General features: G+C 44.9%; 1 protein-coding gene across 3 annotated transcripts in view; it reads left to right on the top strand.

The window, feature by feature from the left end:
• Positions 1-14,884, top strand: part of LOC141768803 (voltage-dependent N-type calcium channel subunit alpha-1B-like) — a 211,022-nt gene that overhangs the window by 58,414 nt on the left and 137,724 nt on the right. For all 3 annotated transcript variants that reach the window (XM_074637175.1, XM_074637176.1, XM_074637174.1), the window contains exons 3-5: positions 9,462-9,553; positions 9,991-10,143; positions 10,833-11,020. In XM_074637175.1, the coding sequence (XP_074493276.1) occupies positions 9,462-9,553; positions 9,991-10,143; positions 10,833-11,020 (433 nt within the window). The remainder of the gene's footprint in view (positions 1-9,461; positions 9,554-9,990; positions 10,144-10,832; positions 11,021-14,884) is intronic.

Raw genomic sequence — 14,884 nt, 5'->3', positions numbered from 1 at the left:
GATATTACTAATGGTAACAATAGTATGAGTGATGTCAGTGAGCTGCGGGCTCCTCCATCCTGACATGAGTGACATTCAAATATGACCTAAATATTTGTAGCGTTTTCACATCTCAATGTCAGACACCGCTGAGCTTGGACAGACGGTGAGGGGTGACTCACTCAACACTGTGTCTGTCAGCATCCATGCATCCTGTCATGAGCAGCACCTGAGAACTTTCTCACTCATTGTCCACCGAAATCATCAAACTAAATGTGAAGCTGACCAATGTTCAAGATTCAAGATTCAAGATTCAAGATGTTTATTGTCACGCCGGTTGTACAGGTACAAACGTGTGAAATACTTTTCGCTAGGAAGCTCCATTAAATAATAAATTATATTACATTTACATTACAATTATAAAAGGAAATACTTTATACAAGGGCATATTAAGAACATATGTATTAACAATATATACAGTATAAGAAATATTTTTGTGTAAGAATGTGTCAAATTAATTATAGATTTAAAAGTCTGATGGCCTGGGGCAAAAAACTGTTCCTCAGTCTGCTGGTGAGAGTCCTGGGGGTCCTGTATCTTCTACCAGAGGGCAGGAGGGAGAACAGGCTGTTGTGGGGGTGTGTCGTGTCCTTAATGACCCTCAGGGACTTCCTGAGGCACCGCTGGGTGTAAAGCTCCTGCAGGCTGGGCAGCTCGCACCCGGTGATGTGTTGGGCCGAGCGCACCACCCTTTCCAGCGCCTTACGGTCCACGTTGGTGCAGCTGCCGAACCAGGTGGTGAAGCAGCCTGTCAGGAGGCTCTCTATGGTGCCCCGGTAGAAGTCCCTGAGGATTTGCGGTTTCAGTCTGAAAGTCTTGAGTCGCCTCAGAGCGTACAGTCTCTGCTGGGTCTTCCTGACTACAGCGGTGGTGTGGGTGGCCCATGTCAAGTTCTTATGGATGTTGACACCCAGGTATTTAAAGGTGTCCACCCTCTCTACCGCTGTGCCGTTGATGGTGACTGGGGGGTGAGTGCAACCCCCCCTCCTGTAATCCACGATGACCTCCTTGGTCTTTGAGATGTTCAGGGAGAGGTGGTTGTTCTGACACCACTGTTCCAGGGTGGTCACCTCCTCCCTGTAAGCCATCTCGTCGCCATGGGAGATCAACCCCACAACTGCTGTGTCGTCCGCAAACTTCACGATGGTGTTTGAAGCTCTTGTTGCCACACAGTCGTGGGTGTAGAGGGAGTACAGGAGGGGGCTGAGAACACAGCCCTGAGGCGCTCCTGTGCTTAGAGTCAGTGAAGTCGAGGTGAGGTTGTTGATTCTCACCACCTGGGGGCGTCCCGTCAGAAAGTCCAGGATCCAGTCACACAGTGGTGTGTTCAGGCCCAGATCCTTGAGCTTACTGACGAGCCTGGAGGGCACTATGGTGTTGAACGCTGAGCTGTAATCCACGAACAGCATCCTCACATAGGTGTCCCTTCCTTCCAGGTGGGAGAGGGCGGTGTGTAGTACATGGGCGATGGCGTCCTCTGTGCCTCTGTTTGGGCGGTATGCAAATTGTAGGGGGTCGAGTGTGGGGGGAAGCATGGGGCAGATTAGGGATTTAACCAGTTTCTCAAAACACTGTGTGGGCATTTACTTTTGTTCATTCTTGTTTCAAGTGGTGGTGGCTTATTTCTAATACTTTATTTCCAAGCTTTGTATATCCATTTTGATTCTATTTGGCAGCTGGAAATGAAATGAATTTATTTCTTGATGGTAACTATGCTTTTCCATGACGTTTACACAGATGATGAAATGTACACTTTTATGTTTGCCGAAGTAAATGAAAACGATCCTATCTCTAAGTAGTTGAAGCTACACACAGTGTTCTCTCTAGGGCTGTGTATTGGCAAGAATCTGGTGATACGATACGGGGTCAGAGGGGTAACGATTCAATATATTGCGATATATTTCTGTACTGACAGCAAGGTGATATATTGCAATTTTTAAATCTAATTTTAGGAAAACTGTCATAGTATAAAGAACACACCAGAAATAAACCATTTTTAGAATAGGCAAAAATAACAAACTTATACTGCATTCAAAAACTGTATGGTTTTTGCCCAAAACTGCATTTGATTATCATAAAGTGGGCATGTCTGTAAAGGGGAGACTCGTGGGTACCTGTTGTAAATTCTTTCATTGTCAAATGGCAGCCTCTGCCATGGACAGGATAACCTCATCAAAATCATTCCCCTGCCTGCTGGCCAATTACACACAGGTGGCCTCAATCCACTGAGGCCATTCATTCCCCTCCCCCTGATTGCCAACTGCAATCAGGTGTGTTGCTTCAAAGACTATATAAGGCCCACAGCAGAACCAGCAGAGCTCTCTGCTGCATCATCCAACCCTCTGGCCATGCGTCCCTGCGAATGTAAGCCTGTTATTTGACCTATGTTAATTTGCAACCCCTTGTTTTCAAGCCAGTTATTGACCACAGCTTGTAATTGTTCATTTATTATTTAGTATTTAATTTATGTTGCTAATTTGAGTTATGTACTCTTTTGCACTGCAGAAACCATGGTTTGGATGCCAATAAACCCCCTTAAACTGATTCCGTCGTCCTCTCTCTTTAATTTGAGAATCTTAGGCGGTTGGCCCTGCCGGAACCCAAGAAAGTTTTATTATGGTCCTTCGAGCCGGATCGCTGACTACCTAAGTTAAAGGCGATGGAAGAAGATAAAAATGAACAGTATGAGAGGAATGGAAGTGAATCAGCACATCACAAGACTTATCCCAGGAGACAGAGGAAGAAACCACAGCGTTATGGGTTTGAAGATTTGTCAGGAAAATCCATCTCTACACTTAACATGGATCAAGAGTCTTTGTCAAACATGATGGAATCACTGAAGGAAAGTGAAATGGAGGAAACCAATGAAATGGAACTCATTCGAGGCAAAATGGAGGAGCTTGAGAAACGCAGCCGGGAATGACGGGAAATGTTGGAACACATTAGCACATTGCTGGGGCAGAGCACAAATCAACCCCAGGCTCAAGATGAGCCACAACTTGAGACACAAGAGGAAGCACCTTCCCATGATTCTCACCTTCCAACATTCTCAACAGTCAATTACCATGCAGTGCCTAAACCTCCTCCTCCAATAGATGCCCACAGTGCTAATCCTGTTCTTCAGTCTTCAGCCTTTATTCAAGCAACACTGAGTCATGAACCACTGAAGCTTCATGATGAACTGAGAGGGGCTGAAGGTGGTTTTGAACCACCAGGGGGAGCTCTTTTGGACCACCTGAAGGAAGTCCTAAATGAGCCTATGTACCAAGGTGTACCTCTTCTCCCTAATAATCCTGAAAATGATTCTGATGATTCTGATTCTAATCAATCCATCTTTCTTCATGGACCAAACACAAAGCATAATGTGAATGCTGAAGTCCAATATGACGACATAAGGCCTCATGCACAGCTAGTGGGAACATCCACACCTCATCTGAATCCTGACCAGGCATCAGATGCTGCGGTTAGGCCTCAAGTCCAACAGAGAAACATACAGCAATTTACACTGACTGGGCATATGGATTCAGCAGAGGAGAACTTCACTGCTTACAGGCTCCATAACCTCCCTCTCAGTACTGTCAAGATGCCTGTAGTTCCACCTGCATTCCCATATAAGCCACTTGCTTCAACTCAAGGCTTAAACATACAACCCACTTTACAGCATGGATTGTGTCCTAAGCTTACCACTTGTGTTTCCCAACAGCAGCGTTTACCATTACAGTATCAGGTGATACGTTCACCAATTCATGTGGTACATTCACAACCCATTCTATCCTCTTTGGGCCGTGTTTGCTCCCAGCCTCTTTCCTTATCCAACCAGCAAAGACCTCAACCTTCTACTGCCCCCCCTGCAGGTGAGGCCATGCCTGCCACCAGCCATTCTTTTCATTCATTCCATCCAAGAGCCCCAGGAAATCAGTGCATCGTTCCTACCCACTCTCATCCACAATTTCTTCCTTATGCTGGCGTGCAGTCACAGCCACTTTCATCACAGCAGGTAGCTCGGATATCGCTACCATCACCTTCAGAAATGGCTCATCTAACTGCCACAGCTTCAGCTAACCCGCTTTCACATGAGCCATCACTGTATGGAGTTCCAAGGCCTACTATCCCAGATTTCACTAAGGATAGTGAGAAGGACTTTGCCAACCTGAAGCTGGCACTGGACAATCTTTTGAACCCCTATGTTCAGCTGAGCGAGAAATATAAATACCACGTTCTCCTGGAGCATCTCAAATTGCCTGAAGCCCAGATGATTGCTCAGTCTTGCCGTCATCATCCAGAGCCTTATACTGCTACAGTGCAGGCCCTCCAACTGCAGTATGGTCAGCCCCACCAGTTGGCTCAGAGTGAGATAGCCGCAATACTCACAGCACCTGATGTCAAGATTGGTGACTCACAAGGGTTTCAGAGTTTCTCCCTTCAGGTTCACCTGCTAGTGAGTATGCTGGTATCGCTAGAGGGCCCAACTGGTTATGAGCTGAACTGTTGCTCTCATGTCGACCGTTTACTGAGCAAGCTGCCAAGATATTTGAGAGAGAGTTTCATCGAGTTCTTGCACTTACAAGGCAAACTCACTGTAGCCACATTGAACCCATACAATCTAAGGGACTTGGCTGGATGGTTACAATCCAAAGCCCAACAACAGAGGCTTTCAAACCGACTTGTACAACGGTATCAGCAGGAACAGCCCAGCAACAGGCAACCCAAAACCACCAAGAATAGGAATCAGGCAGTTGTCTATCATGGCTCGAATCCGGATGTTCCTCCGATCCAGTTCCGGCAGTCCCCACGGAAAACTTACCACATATCAAAGGTCTAACATCCACTGCCTGTTCTGTCGAGGCCATGATCATTACCTCACCAAATGTCCTCAAATGAAATCCAAAACCAAAGAGGAACTACAATCATGGATAAAGAAGGATAAAAGATGCTGGAGGTGCGGACGTACCTCTCATTCAACCATGGATTGTACACTTAAGAAACCTTGTCCTGACTGTGGTGAGCTCCATCTTCAGATCTTGCATCCTGTGGCTAGACAAGAGCCACGCCCTGAAATCTCACGCTCACACAGCAAAGTGTACTTCTCTCACTCCAACTCCTCTAACCGTGTGCTCCTTAAAGTTGTCCCAGTACTCCTCTGGAATGATAATATTTCACTGAGTACATATGCCATACTAGATGATGGCTCTGTTCGATCCATGATCCTGCTTGCTGCTGTCCAACAGCTTCAACTGAAGGGAAAGGAGGAGGTACTTACCCTCCGTACCATTCGTTCTGACATCACCAACATTGAAGGCGAAAGCGTGCAGTTTGAGATCTCCCCCATCTCAGCACCCACGGTCAGATACCCCATTCGGCATGCTTTTACTGCAAAGGAGATCGATCTTATTGATCAGACATACCCAGTTCAGTCTCTTAAACGCCGATACCCATATCTAAAAGATATCCCCCTTCAGCCTTTCAGGAGAGTCCAACCTCTTGTCTTAATTGGCTCAGACAACTCATCTTATCTCACCCATGGAGCCGGTGAGAAGAGGTCTTCAGGGAAGACCCATTGCTGTGCACACTCAGCTGGGTTGGACCCTCCAAGGTAATGAGGGTTTACCTATAAGTTGTCCTCCTGCACACCAATGTCTGTTCACTGCCTCCATCATGCCATCTGATTCCTTGCTTAGTCATGTGGAAAAGCTATGGAAACTGGATGTACTACCCTTCCGCAGTGAGAAACAAGTCACTCGGTCCCAACAAGACAAACAGGCCATTAATATGTTGGAGGCGCAAACGAAAAGAGTGACTGTCGATGGAATTGGGCGCTATGCCACTCCACTTCTCCGGATTCATGATGCTCCCAAACTGAAGGCTCCAATGGTTGCTACCATGCCCAATCTAAGGAGTACAGAAAGGAGGCTCCTCAAAGATGAGGAGAAGACAGCTGTCTACAATGAGGAGATACTAAAGCTGGAGAAAGCTGTCTATGTCAAGAAAGTTCCTCTTGAAAAAATTAATAGCTCATCGGAATCTTGGTATCTGCCCCATCATCTGGTCCATCACAATAATAAAGCCCGCTTGGTATTCAATTGTTCATTCAGATTCCAGGGGATGTGCCTGAATGACCAGCTACTTCCTGGTCCAACTCTGAGCCCATCCCTTATTGGGGTCCTCCTTCGTTTTCGCCAATACCCGGTAGCAGTAAGTGGTGACATCAAGGGCATGTTTCACCAGGTGCGACTGCTACCCAAAGACCGGCCCTTGCTCAGATTCCTTTGGCGAAACATGAAGAGGGAACTGGAACCTGATGTTTATGAATGGCAAGTGCTACCCTTTGGCACCACAAGCAGCCCCTGTTGTGCAACTTTCGCTGTTCAGAAACATGTCCAAGATCACTGTGAGGGATACGAGGAGATCAAATGGGCTGTGGAGAATAATTTCTATGTTGACAACTGTCTGATAAGCTGCCTCAGTATCCCAGAAGCAAGATGCCTGGTTGACAAAACACGAGAACTTCTGGCCATAGGTGGCTTCCAAGTGCGTCAGTGGGCTAGCAATCACCCGTCAGTGGTAGCTCATTTACCCCCAGATGTGCAGTCACAGAGCTTGGAACTATGGCTCTCACAGAACCGTGTTGAACCGGTAGAGTCCACTCTGGGCCTGAAGTGGAACTGCTCCCCCGATGTCTTGAGCTATCAGCACAAGCCCCTGCAGCAGTCCCCAGTAACCATGAGAAAGATCTATCAAGTGCTTGCTCAACAATATGATCCCTTAGGGTTCCTTATACCCTACCTTACCAGAGCCAAAATCCTCGTCCAACAGCTTTGGTCAAAGAAAAGAGATTGGGACGACCCAAACTTACCTGCAGACCTCCACGCAGCCTGGGAAGCATGGGAGAAGGAGTTACCCAATCTTCAGTCTATTACCATTCCCCGATGCTATACCCCAGCAGATAGACCCGATGTCATTACTCAGGATCTGCATGTCTTCTGCGATGCTTCTGAGCGAGCATATGGAGCAGTTGCCTATCTGCTCAATGAGTATAAGGAGGAATGCCACACTACCTTTGTCATGGCTAGGTCTAGAGTTGCCCCTAAGAAGCAATTATCTACGCCACGTCTGGAGTTGTGTGGTGCTTTAGCTGGCGCTCAACTAGCCAAACTCCTTCAGAAAGAGCTTAGCATCACTCTCCGTCACACTACCTTGTGGACAGATTCCACCACCGTTTTGGAATGGCTGCAATCCGAATCCTGCCGCTTTAAGGTGTTTGTGGGCTTAAGAGTGGCAGAAATTCAAGAGCTCACAGACCTTCATTCCTGGCGTTATGTGGATTCTTCCAATAACCCTGCAGATGACATTACCCGAGGAAAAACTCTTTCTGACCTATCCCAGCATAATCGCTGGAGGAATGGACCTCCCTTCCTTAAGCAACCACATGACAGTTGGCCTATGTGGCCTAAACATACAGTCAAGCCAGACCCCACTGAACTCAGAGGTCTCACTTTTTGCTGCCTGACAACCATTGAAACCCGGAGTCAGCAACAACTGAATCTCACACAGGACTCATGGAAAGACCTAGTACAAGTCCGCTATGATAACCTCAACAAGCAGACCTCTGAGAGTTCACCAGCACCAACCTATGGGGATGCTGAGATCAGATTGCTTAAACAGTGTCAAGCGGAAAGTTTTCCAAGGGAGCAGAAGTCCTTGCAAACTGGCAAACCTCTTCCTCGGAACAGCAAGCTCAGAGCTCTTGCCCCTGAACTCGATAAGCTAACAGGCCTCATAAGAGTTGGTGGAAGGCTACGGAACTTTCAAGGGTCTCTTGAGATTCCTGTGCACCCTGTTGTGTTGGATCCTTCACACCCAGTCACTAAACTGCTTGTTAAGGACTTTGACGACCGTCTTCTCCATTCTGGCCCCGAGCGTGTCTTTGCTGAAATCCGTAGACACTACTGGATTCTCCGTGGGAGGCAGGCTGTAAAACGTCATCAATCATCCTGTCCCGCTTGCCAGTGATGGCGAGCGAAGCCTAAAGTCCCCCTTATGGCCGATCTTCCACCTGCCCGTCTGAGGCTATTAAGCCCTCCATTCCTTTCTACAGGAGTAGACTGCTTTGGGCCTTTCATGGTCAAAATCGGACGGCGTAGTGAAAAACGCTGGGGTGTCATATTCAAGTGCATGACGACCAAGGCAGTACACCTCGACCTCCTCAACTCTCTGGACTCTGATGCATTCCTCCTTGCTCTCAGGAGGTTTATATCCCGCCGAGGTAAACCTATGGACCTACATTCTGACAGGGGCACAAATTTCCGTGGGGCTGAAAGGGAGCTTCAAGAAGCATTTCATGCAATGGAACCCGAACTTCAACAGAAACTCAGTGACTATCAACTCACGTTCAAGTTCAATCCTCCAAACTCTCCTCATTTTGGAGGTATCTGGGAGAGAGAGATTCGATCAGTGAAGAATGCACTTCGAGTTGCAGTGGGTCACCAACCAGTGTCTGAGGACGTACTTAATACTGTGCTGATAGAGGTGGAAGGAATCCTTAATTCAAAACCTTTGGGATACACCTCAGATGTGGCTAACCTGGACCCAGTTACACCAAACATGCTGATCATGGGGCGGTGAGACTCCATTTTCATTCACATAACTTGAGGTCAAGGGACCCCTTTGAAAATGACCATGCCAGTTTTTTCTCATTAAAATTTAGCGTAACTTTGGAGCGATATTTACTCCTTCCCGACAAGCTAGTATGACATAGGTTTATTTAGGTTTCTTAGTTTACTATGATGCCAGTATCTTCACTCTAGCTTTAAAATTGAGCCTGCTACAACCTCCAAAAGATTGAACAGCGGCCAGGACCCACGGCAGGCTGTCGGATTTTTAAGGGGTTAATTCAAAATCAATACAATGTTTGGGGGAATCGATACAGTATCACAACACATAATATCATGATACTCATGTGTATCATGAGTATATGACTATATTCAGTAGTACAGGGTTCTGACAGTGTTCTGAGTAATATACGTCTACACAGCCCGTGTAGCGAAAGCAAAGCAGCAGCTTTAGTGTCCTATCTATATCTACACAGGGTGTGTTCAGGTACACTATTAAGTGTAGGTCACTCACTTTTTGGCGCGTTTTGGGGGCGTCACTGTAGTTCCGTGCATAAAACGGAAAGAAACAGCATAAAGATACCATTGCAGTACCAGTTTGTGCAGGAGTTTACCAACTGTCACTACCATTGTCTCATGTGTTTACAGTTAGTCTACCAACCTCAGAAATGATTTGATAGTGATTAAATGATGTTTACAATGATACATGTAGCACCTATAATGATCTTTTCCTACAGTTGTGTTTTAGACCAACAGCTTCTGACTATGAAAAGTACCTGTAATCTTAATCCCATGCTGTTGTTGTGTGTGCAGGTTCCTGGCCAATGTGGGCACTGATTTTGATCTAAGGACATTGAGGGCAGTGAGAGTTCTACGGCCGCTCAAACTGGTCTCCGGCATTCCAAGTAAGTTTACTTACTTACTGAACGATGATCGATTACGATTGCCCCTCACCCTCTCCGTGCAGCTTGTGCCATCATCCACGTGTATTTTTGTTTATGTTGATCAGCTGTACGCAGCAGAGCAGCGTAAAACATGGTTGGTACCAATGGATTCCTTTGGTTTTCTAGTACCTTCACTTTAGCTCTAAAACTGAGGCTGCTGCAGCCTCTGAAAGACAGTAAAGTCGGTCGGGATTGCCGGCGATCTTGCTGATTTCACAAAGTTAACAGTCTCTACCTCTGTGATCAGTCAATACTTTAAGGACCCTTTGTTGCATGTCATACCCTTCTCTCTCTCTCCTCAAGTTTCCTGTCTGTCCTCAAACTGTCGCTCTCCAATAAAGACAAACAAATTAATAAAATACAAATTTTCAAAAGCATGTTTCTCTTGTCTGCCTCAGGTCTTCAGGTGGTATTGAAGTCCATTATGAAAGCCATGGTACCTCTGCTGCAGATCGGCTTGCTGCTCTTCTTCGCCATCCTCATGTTCGCCATCATCGGCCTCGATTTCTACATGGGCAAGTTCCATTACACCTGCTTCATAACAGACACAGGTAAGCAAAGAGGAGAACAAGGGATAAATCATTTCCTGGTGTTAACCTCGGCAAAAGTTGATAGAACCTTAATCATCTCTATGTTATTGCTAAGGACATACGGCTATTCCAGGCATTCTTTAACAAAGTGTTTACTGTCCTCCAGCTTTAAAAAAAAAAACATTGTCGAGTAACTTATTGAGGTTTCTACAAAGCACAAACAATGTGCATACACATTTTGACCGTTTTGACCAACAGACACGATTTTATAAGAGGGTGCCACTTCTATGATATATTAATTATTTCTCCAAGATATTATATGTGATCAAAAAAGAGATAATTAGCAGACCACACAGCTTTTCCTTTTTTTAAAGATACAAAATGACTGGTCTAAAATATTCCGGTGTTAAACACTGTCTGATCTGAAGTATAGATCTGAAGCTGGTTCAGGTTCATACATGTCTGTGTATATATACTGTATATATATTTTAGGGATGTGACGAAATGATGTCAAATGTACTCTTAAATGTTGCCACTTTGTGTATCATTGTAGTGGAACCCATTATATTATGCATAAGATTGCATGTTTTTCTGTATCTATAACGAAAGGTACTTTTACACAAAACATCCCCAGCCTTCTCTGAAAATACCTCAGCATGTTAGTGTATCGTTGTGTATGTGATGGTGTGTGTGTCTGTTTGTGGCTGTAGATGAGCGAGTAGCAGATTTCCCCTGTGGCCTGGAGGCTCCGGCGAGGACCTGCAGCAACGGCACCACCTGCAAGAAGTACTGGACCGGACCCAACTTTGGCATCACCAACTTTGACAATATCCTCTTCGCTGTTCTCACTGTTTTCCAGTGCATCACCATGGAGGGATGGGTGGAAATTCTCTACCATGTGAGTCCACTTAAATATGCTGTTTTTAAAGCACCATGTCTCTCACACCGTCAGCTACAGCTTTGTTCTTTCTCACCGCGGACAGCCAGCAGCTTCCGCACACACATCCACACAAGTACCTCTCTGCTCTCAGAAGAAGGGCGTCATGTGTCATCGACGCGTCATCAGTCACACTGCGCATGTCTTATACCCTGTGGTTTTAATGCTCAGGTTGATCAGAATACTTAAAAATATTCCTGAATCCGTATCATGAACCGGATCGCTACCAAAAATCAAATGGATTGTTCATTGTGCCACATCCCAACCCTGCAAAAAAATTAATTCAAAACTATCGCAGCCTTTTGGAGTAATCCTGCTAACAGACAGACAAACAAACAAACAAACAAACAAACAAACCAACGCCGGTGAAAACAAAACCTCCATCCTAGGCCTTCGGCCTTGGCGGTAACTAGAAAACCTGAGGAATCCATTGATACCAACCATGTCATACTGGCTTGTCAGGAAGGAGGTTAAATAATTCTACAAACTTACACCAAATTCTGGCGAGGCATGGCCATTTTCAAAGGGGTCCCTTGACCTCTGACCTCAAGATATGTGAATGTAAATGGGTTCTATGGGTACCCACGAGTCTCTCCTTTACAGACATGCCCACTTTATGATAATCACATGCAGTTTGGGGCAAGTCATAGTCAAGTCAGCACACTGACACACTGACAGCTGTTGTTGTCTGTTGGGCTGCAGTTTGCCATGTTATGATTTGAGCATATTTTTTTATGCTAAATGCAGTACCTGTGAGGGTTTCTGGACAATATTTATCATTGTTTTGCGTTGCTAATTGATTTCCAATAATAAATATATACATACATTTGCACAAAGCAAGCATATTTGAGTATTAAATACTTGACAAAATCTCCCTTTAAGGTACATTTTGAACAGATAAAAAAATGTGTGATTAATAACGATTAACTATGGACAATCATGCACTTAATCGCGATTAAATATTTTAATCGATTGACAGCTCTACTTTAAATACAGCCAGGAAACACATTTTTGTCACGCATTTAGTAGATTAGTTACCTTTGTTCAAAGCTGACTTTTAGAAACCAACACTCAGCACAGAGTAACTGTTATGTAATGACTGTTATGTAATGACTGTTATGTAATGACTGTTATGGTAGCATCGGGTTCGTTGCTTTATAATGACTGTAGTTTTATTTCTGAAGTCTTCTGATCATATTTGGTGTAGTGCCCAGCCTAAGAAGTTAAAAAGCAGTCAGTGGGAAGAGTGTCATTGTGAATGTACTGGCTAGTCTGTCCTGTGCATCATTGCTGAGCCACTGTGCTTTTCCTCCTGACTGCTCCTTCCCCTCCCAGCCTTCCTCGGGGGGATGATTAGAGGCAAGAGTAAGAGCCTGCGAAAGATGACTCACACACAGCCACAGCTCCCATTAGGACCACAACACAGCAGCTTTACTGCTAGCATGAAACAAATAACAACTCTCTACCATTTGCATAAAGTCAGGATTATATCACACTAAGGAAACAATTATGCAATAGGTTAAATTATTAAACAGCTGTAGTGGGAAAAGAATGTGTGCTTCTCCTCATAGGGTTGAAGGAGGGAAACAAAAACACGGAGTGAGAGAGCAGGGAGGTAGAAAGCGATCAATAGCAGTTCGGTTGCTGAGAGCAAGAAAAGGCGTGGTAGATAGAGGATACTGCTTTGATGCTTCTTTGATGTCAAATAATTGTTTCCCCACTGTTACCGTTACACATGTATTGGACAGAGCTACAAATGAACTCTTTTTTTCCCCAAGAACAAGAGCGTAAGCAGATTGAGCACAATGGGTGATTCTACTAACTCAACCCTTACTTCTAAAGATGCCATTTTTTCAGTATTTAGTATTTTTAGTATTTTTTATTGTTACTGACAGAGTCTAGATTCAAATTGCCTACACACATAATAGGGATTCACAGGACACAATACAGTTTGTAATTCTAACTCATTGATAGAAGCCACCCTGTACCTCTCCTAAAGCTGTATCAGACCTGTATTTGCTGCATTAATTATAAATTTTTTGGTCCACTTGTGGACTCCTACGTGGAGTTCCGCAGAATACGATTAGAAAAGTATTTGTGATAGGTCAAAAACAGACAGATTACCCTCAAAACGTAATTGATAATGCAGTTTTGTTGTATGGGAATGTAATTTTTAGGAGACCAGACCATACAGCCACAGCAACACGTGTTTATAACCTTTTTAGTGTATTCCTGGGTGAATGAAGTAAGGTTGCAGTTGGCCTTGGCTGATATCAGAGCCATGGGAGGGTTTGTGAACCCTACCGAATACTCGGTCCGGATGCTGTGGTCGAGTCTGTTTAGACAGTACGGAGGATGCGTGTGTTTCAGTCTGCTGCTACTCCCACTGCTGTTTGCTAACTTGGTTAACATGATGAATACCCATAAGACAGAGGTGTTGATACAGAATTAGTCCATATGGGGCGTAAGGGTTGGGGGGTTAAGATCACTCCTTCATCCATCCTTAGACAGCTCCTTTTCCTGTCTCCTGGATCACTGACAGACTGGTAATGCACTCTGACCGCACGGGCCTGTTTTGGCGGAATATGATTGGTGGATTCTCTGATTAAATTGTCAAGGGAGGAGTGACGGCTGTCTCATTTCCTGCCGCTGTGGGACCCCCGGCTGTGTCCTCTTCATCGGAGTGGCCATCCATCATGGCCGGACGGGCCCTCGTCTGTCTCTGCCAAAGCTGTGCTCTCTCTGATGGGGATGGAGGGCAAAATTCAGACTGTCAATTCCTCATTGGCAGACCTTTTGGCCATACACTTTGACCTTTTTATATGATGTCATAGCTGTGTGTGTAGAAAACCTTTTAAATTCCACGTACACATTAGAGATGAACATACAGTACCGTAAGCGTTTTTAGTGATTAGAAAGAAAAAAGTGAACCCTAAGAGTGGAGTAGATTTGGTGTTGAATCATCCAAATAATATGAAGTTCAGTGAAGTTAAATATTGAAAGTAAAAATATTTTTTTTAATTCAGACAGACAATCACTCGTAGGACCCGCATCATGTCTCAGTATTTGCCCTGTTTTACATATGAGAGGGCACTGCTGGCTACAACAGCCTTCTCCAGTGCTTGTCAGGGCTAGTTAGGGTCAGTTGCACGGGTTCCCCCCACCCTCCCCCGGTGACACAGTATCCACTCACCTGTAAACAGCAGGCAAACTTTCAGATGCTATCAGATGGAGCTCGGGGGAGCAGGATGTTTACAGGGTGGCAAGCATCCACTGCCACTTGTCATCCAGTACTGCTACAACCCCTGTCTCACCCTGTCTCACCCTGTCTCACCCTGTCTCACCCTGTCTTACCCTGTCTCACCCTGTCTCCTCAGCGTGCTTACACATGTATTGAGTGGAGGAAATCTCCATTTCTTCCAATACTATAATTCTTAGGGATGCAACGATTGTGAAATTCTGGGCCGATACCGATACAGGTGTTTAAAATAACAATTTGGCCGATTTTTTTTGCTGTTATTTATTCTCCTTTTGTGCCGGGGAAACAAATAACTGAGCTGTTTTAAAGTTATTCAGCATTTCATTACACTGTCTTTGAATGAGTACAAATTCAAATTTAATAGAACCTTCTTTCACTCGAAAAATTTTCTATTTTAAAAAAAATAACTGCTTCAAAAGCCTTTTAGCTGCTATACAGCTACCTACTCAATGAGTAGAATGCTTCAGTACTTACACAGCCCAAAATAAATGTTTTGTTTTGTGAAACAATTTAAAGCTTCAGTAGGCAACCATATTTTGGCATCATTGGGCAAAAATTCCATAATA

The sequence above is a fragment of the Sebastes fasciatus genome, chromosome 6, assembly GCF_043250625.1.
Source record: "Sebastes fasciatus isolate fSebFas1 chromosome 6, fSebFas1.pri, whole genome shotgun sequence".
Taxonomy (NCBI): Eukaryota; Metazoa; Chordata; class Actinopteri; order Perciformes; family Sebastidae; genus Sebastes; species Sebastes fasciatus.
Note: the sequence above shows the minus strand (reverse complement) of the source record. Positions and strands in the feature narration are given on the sequence as shown.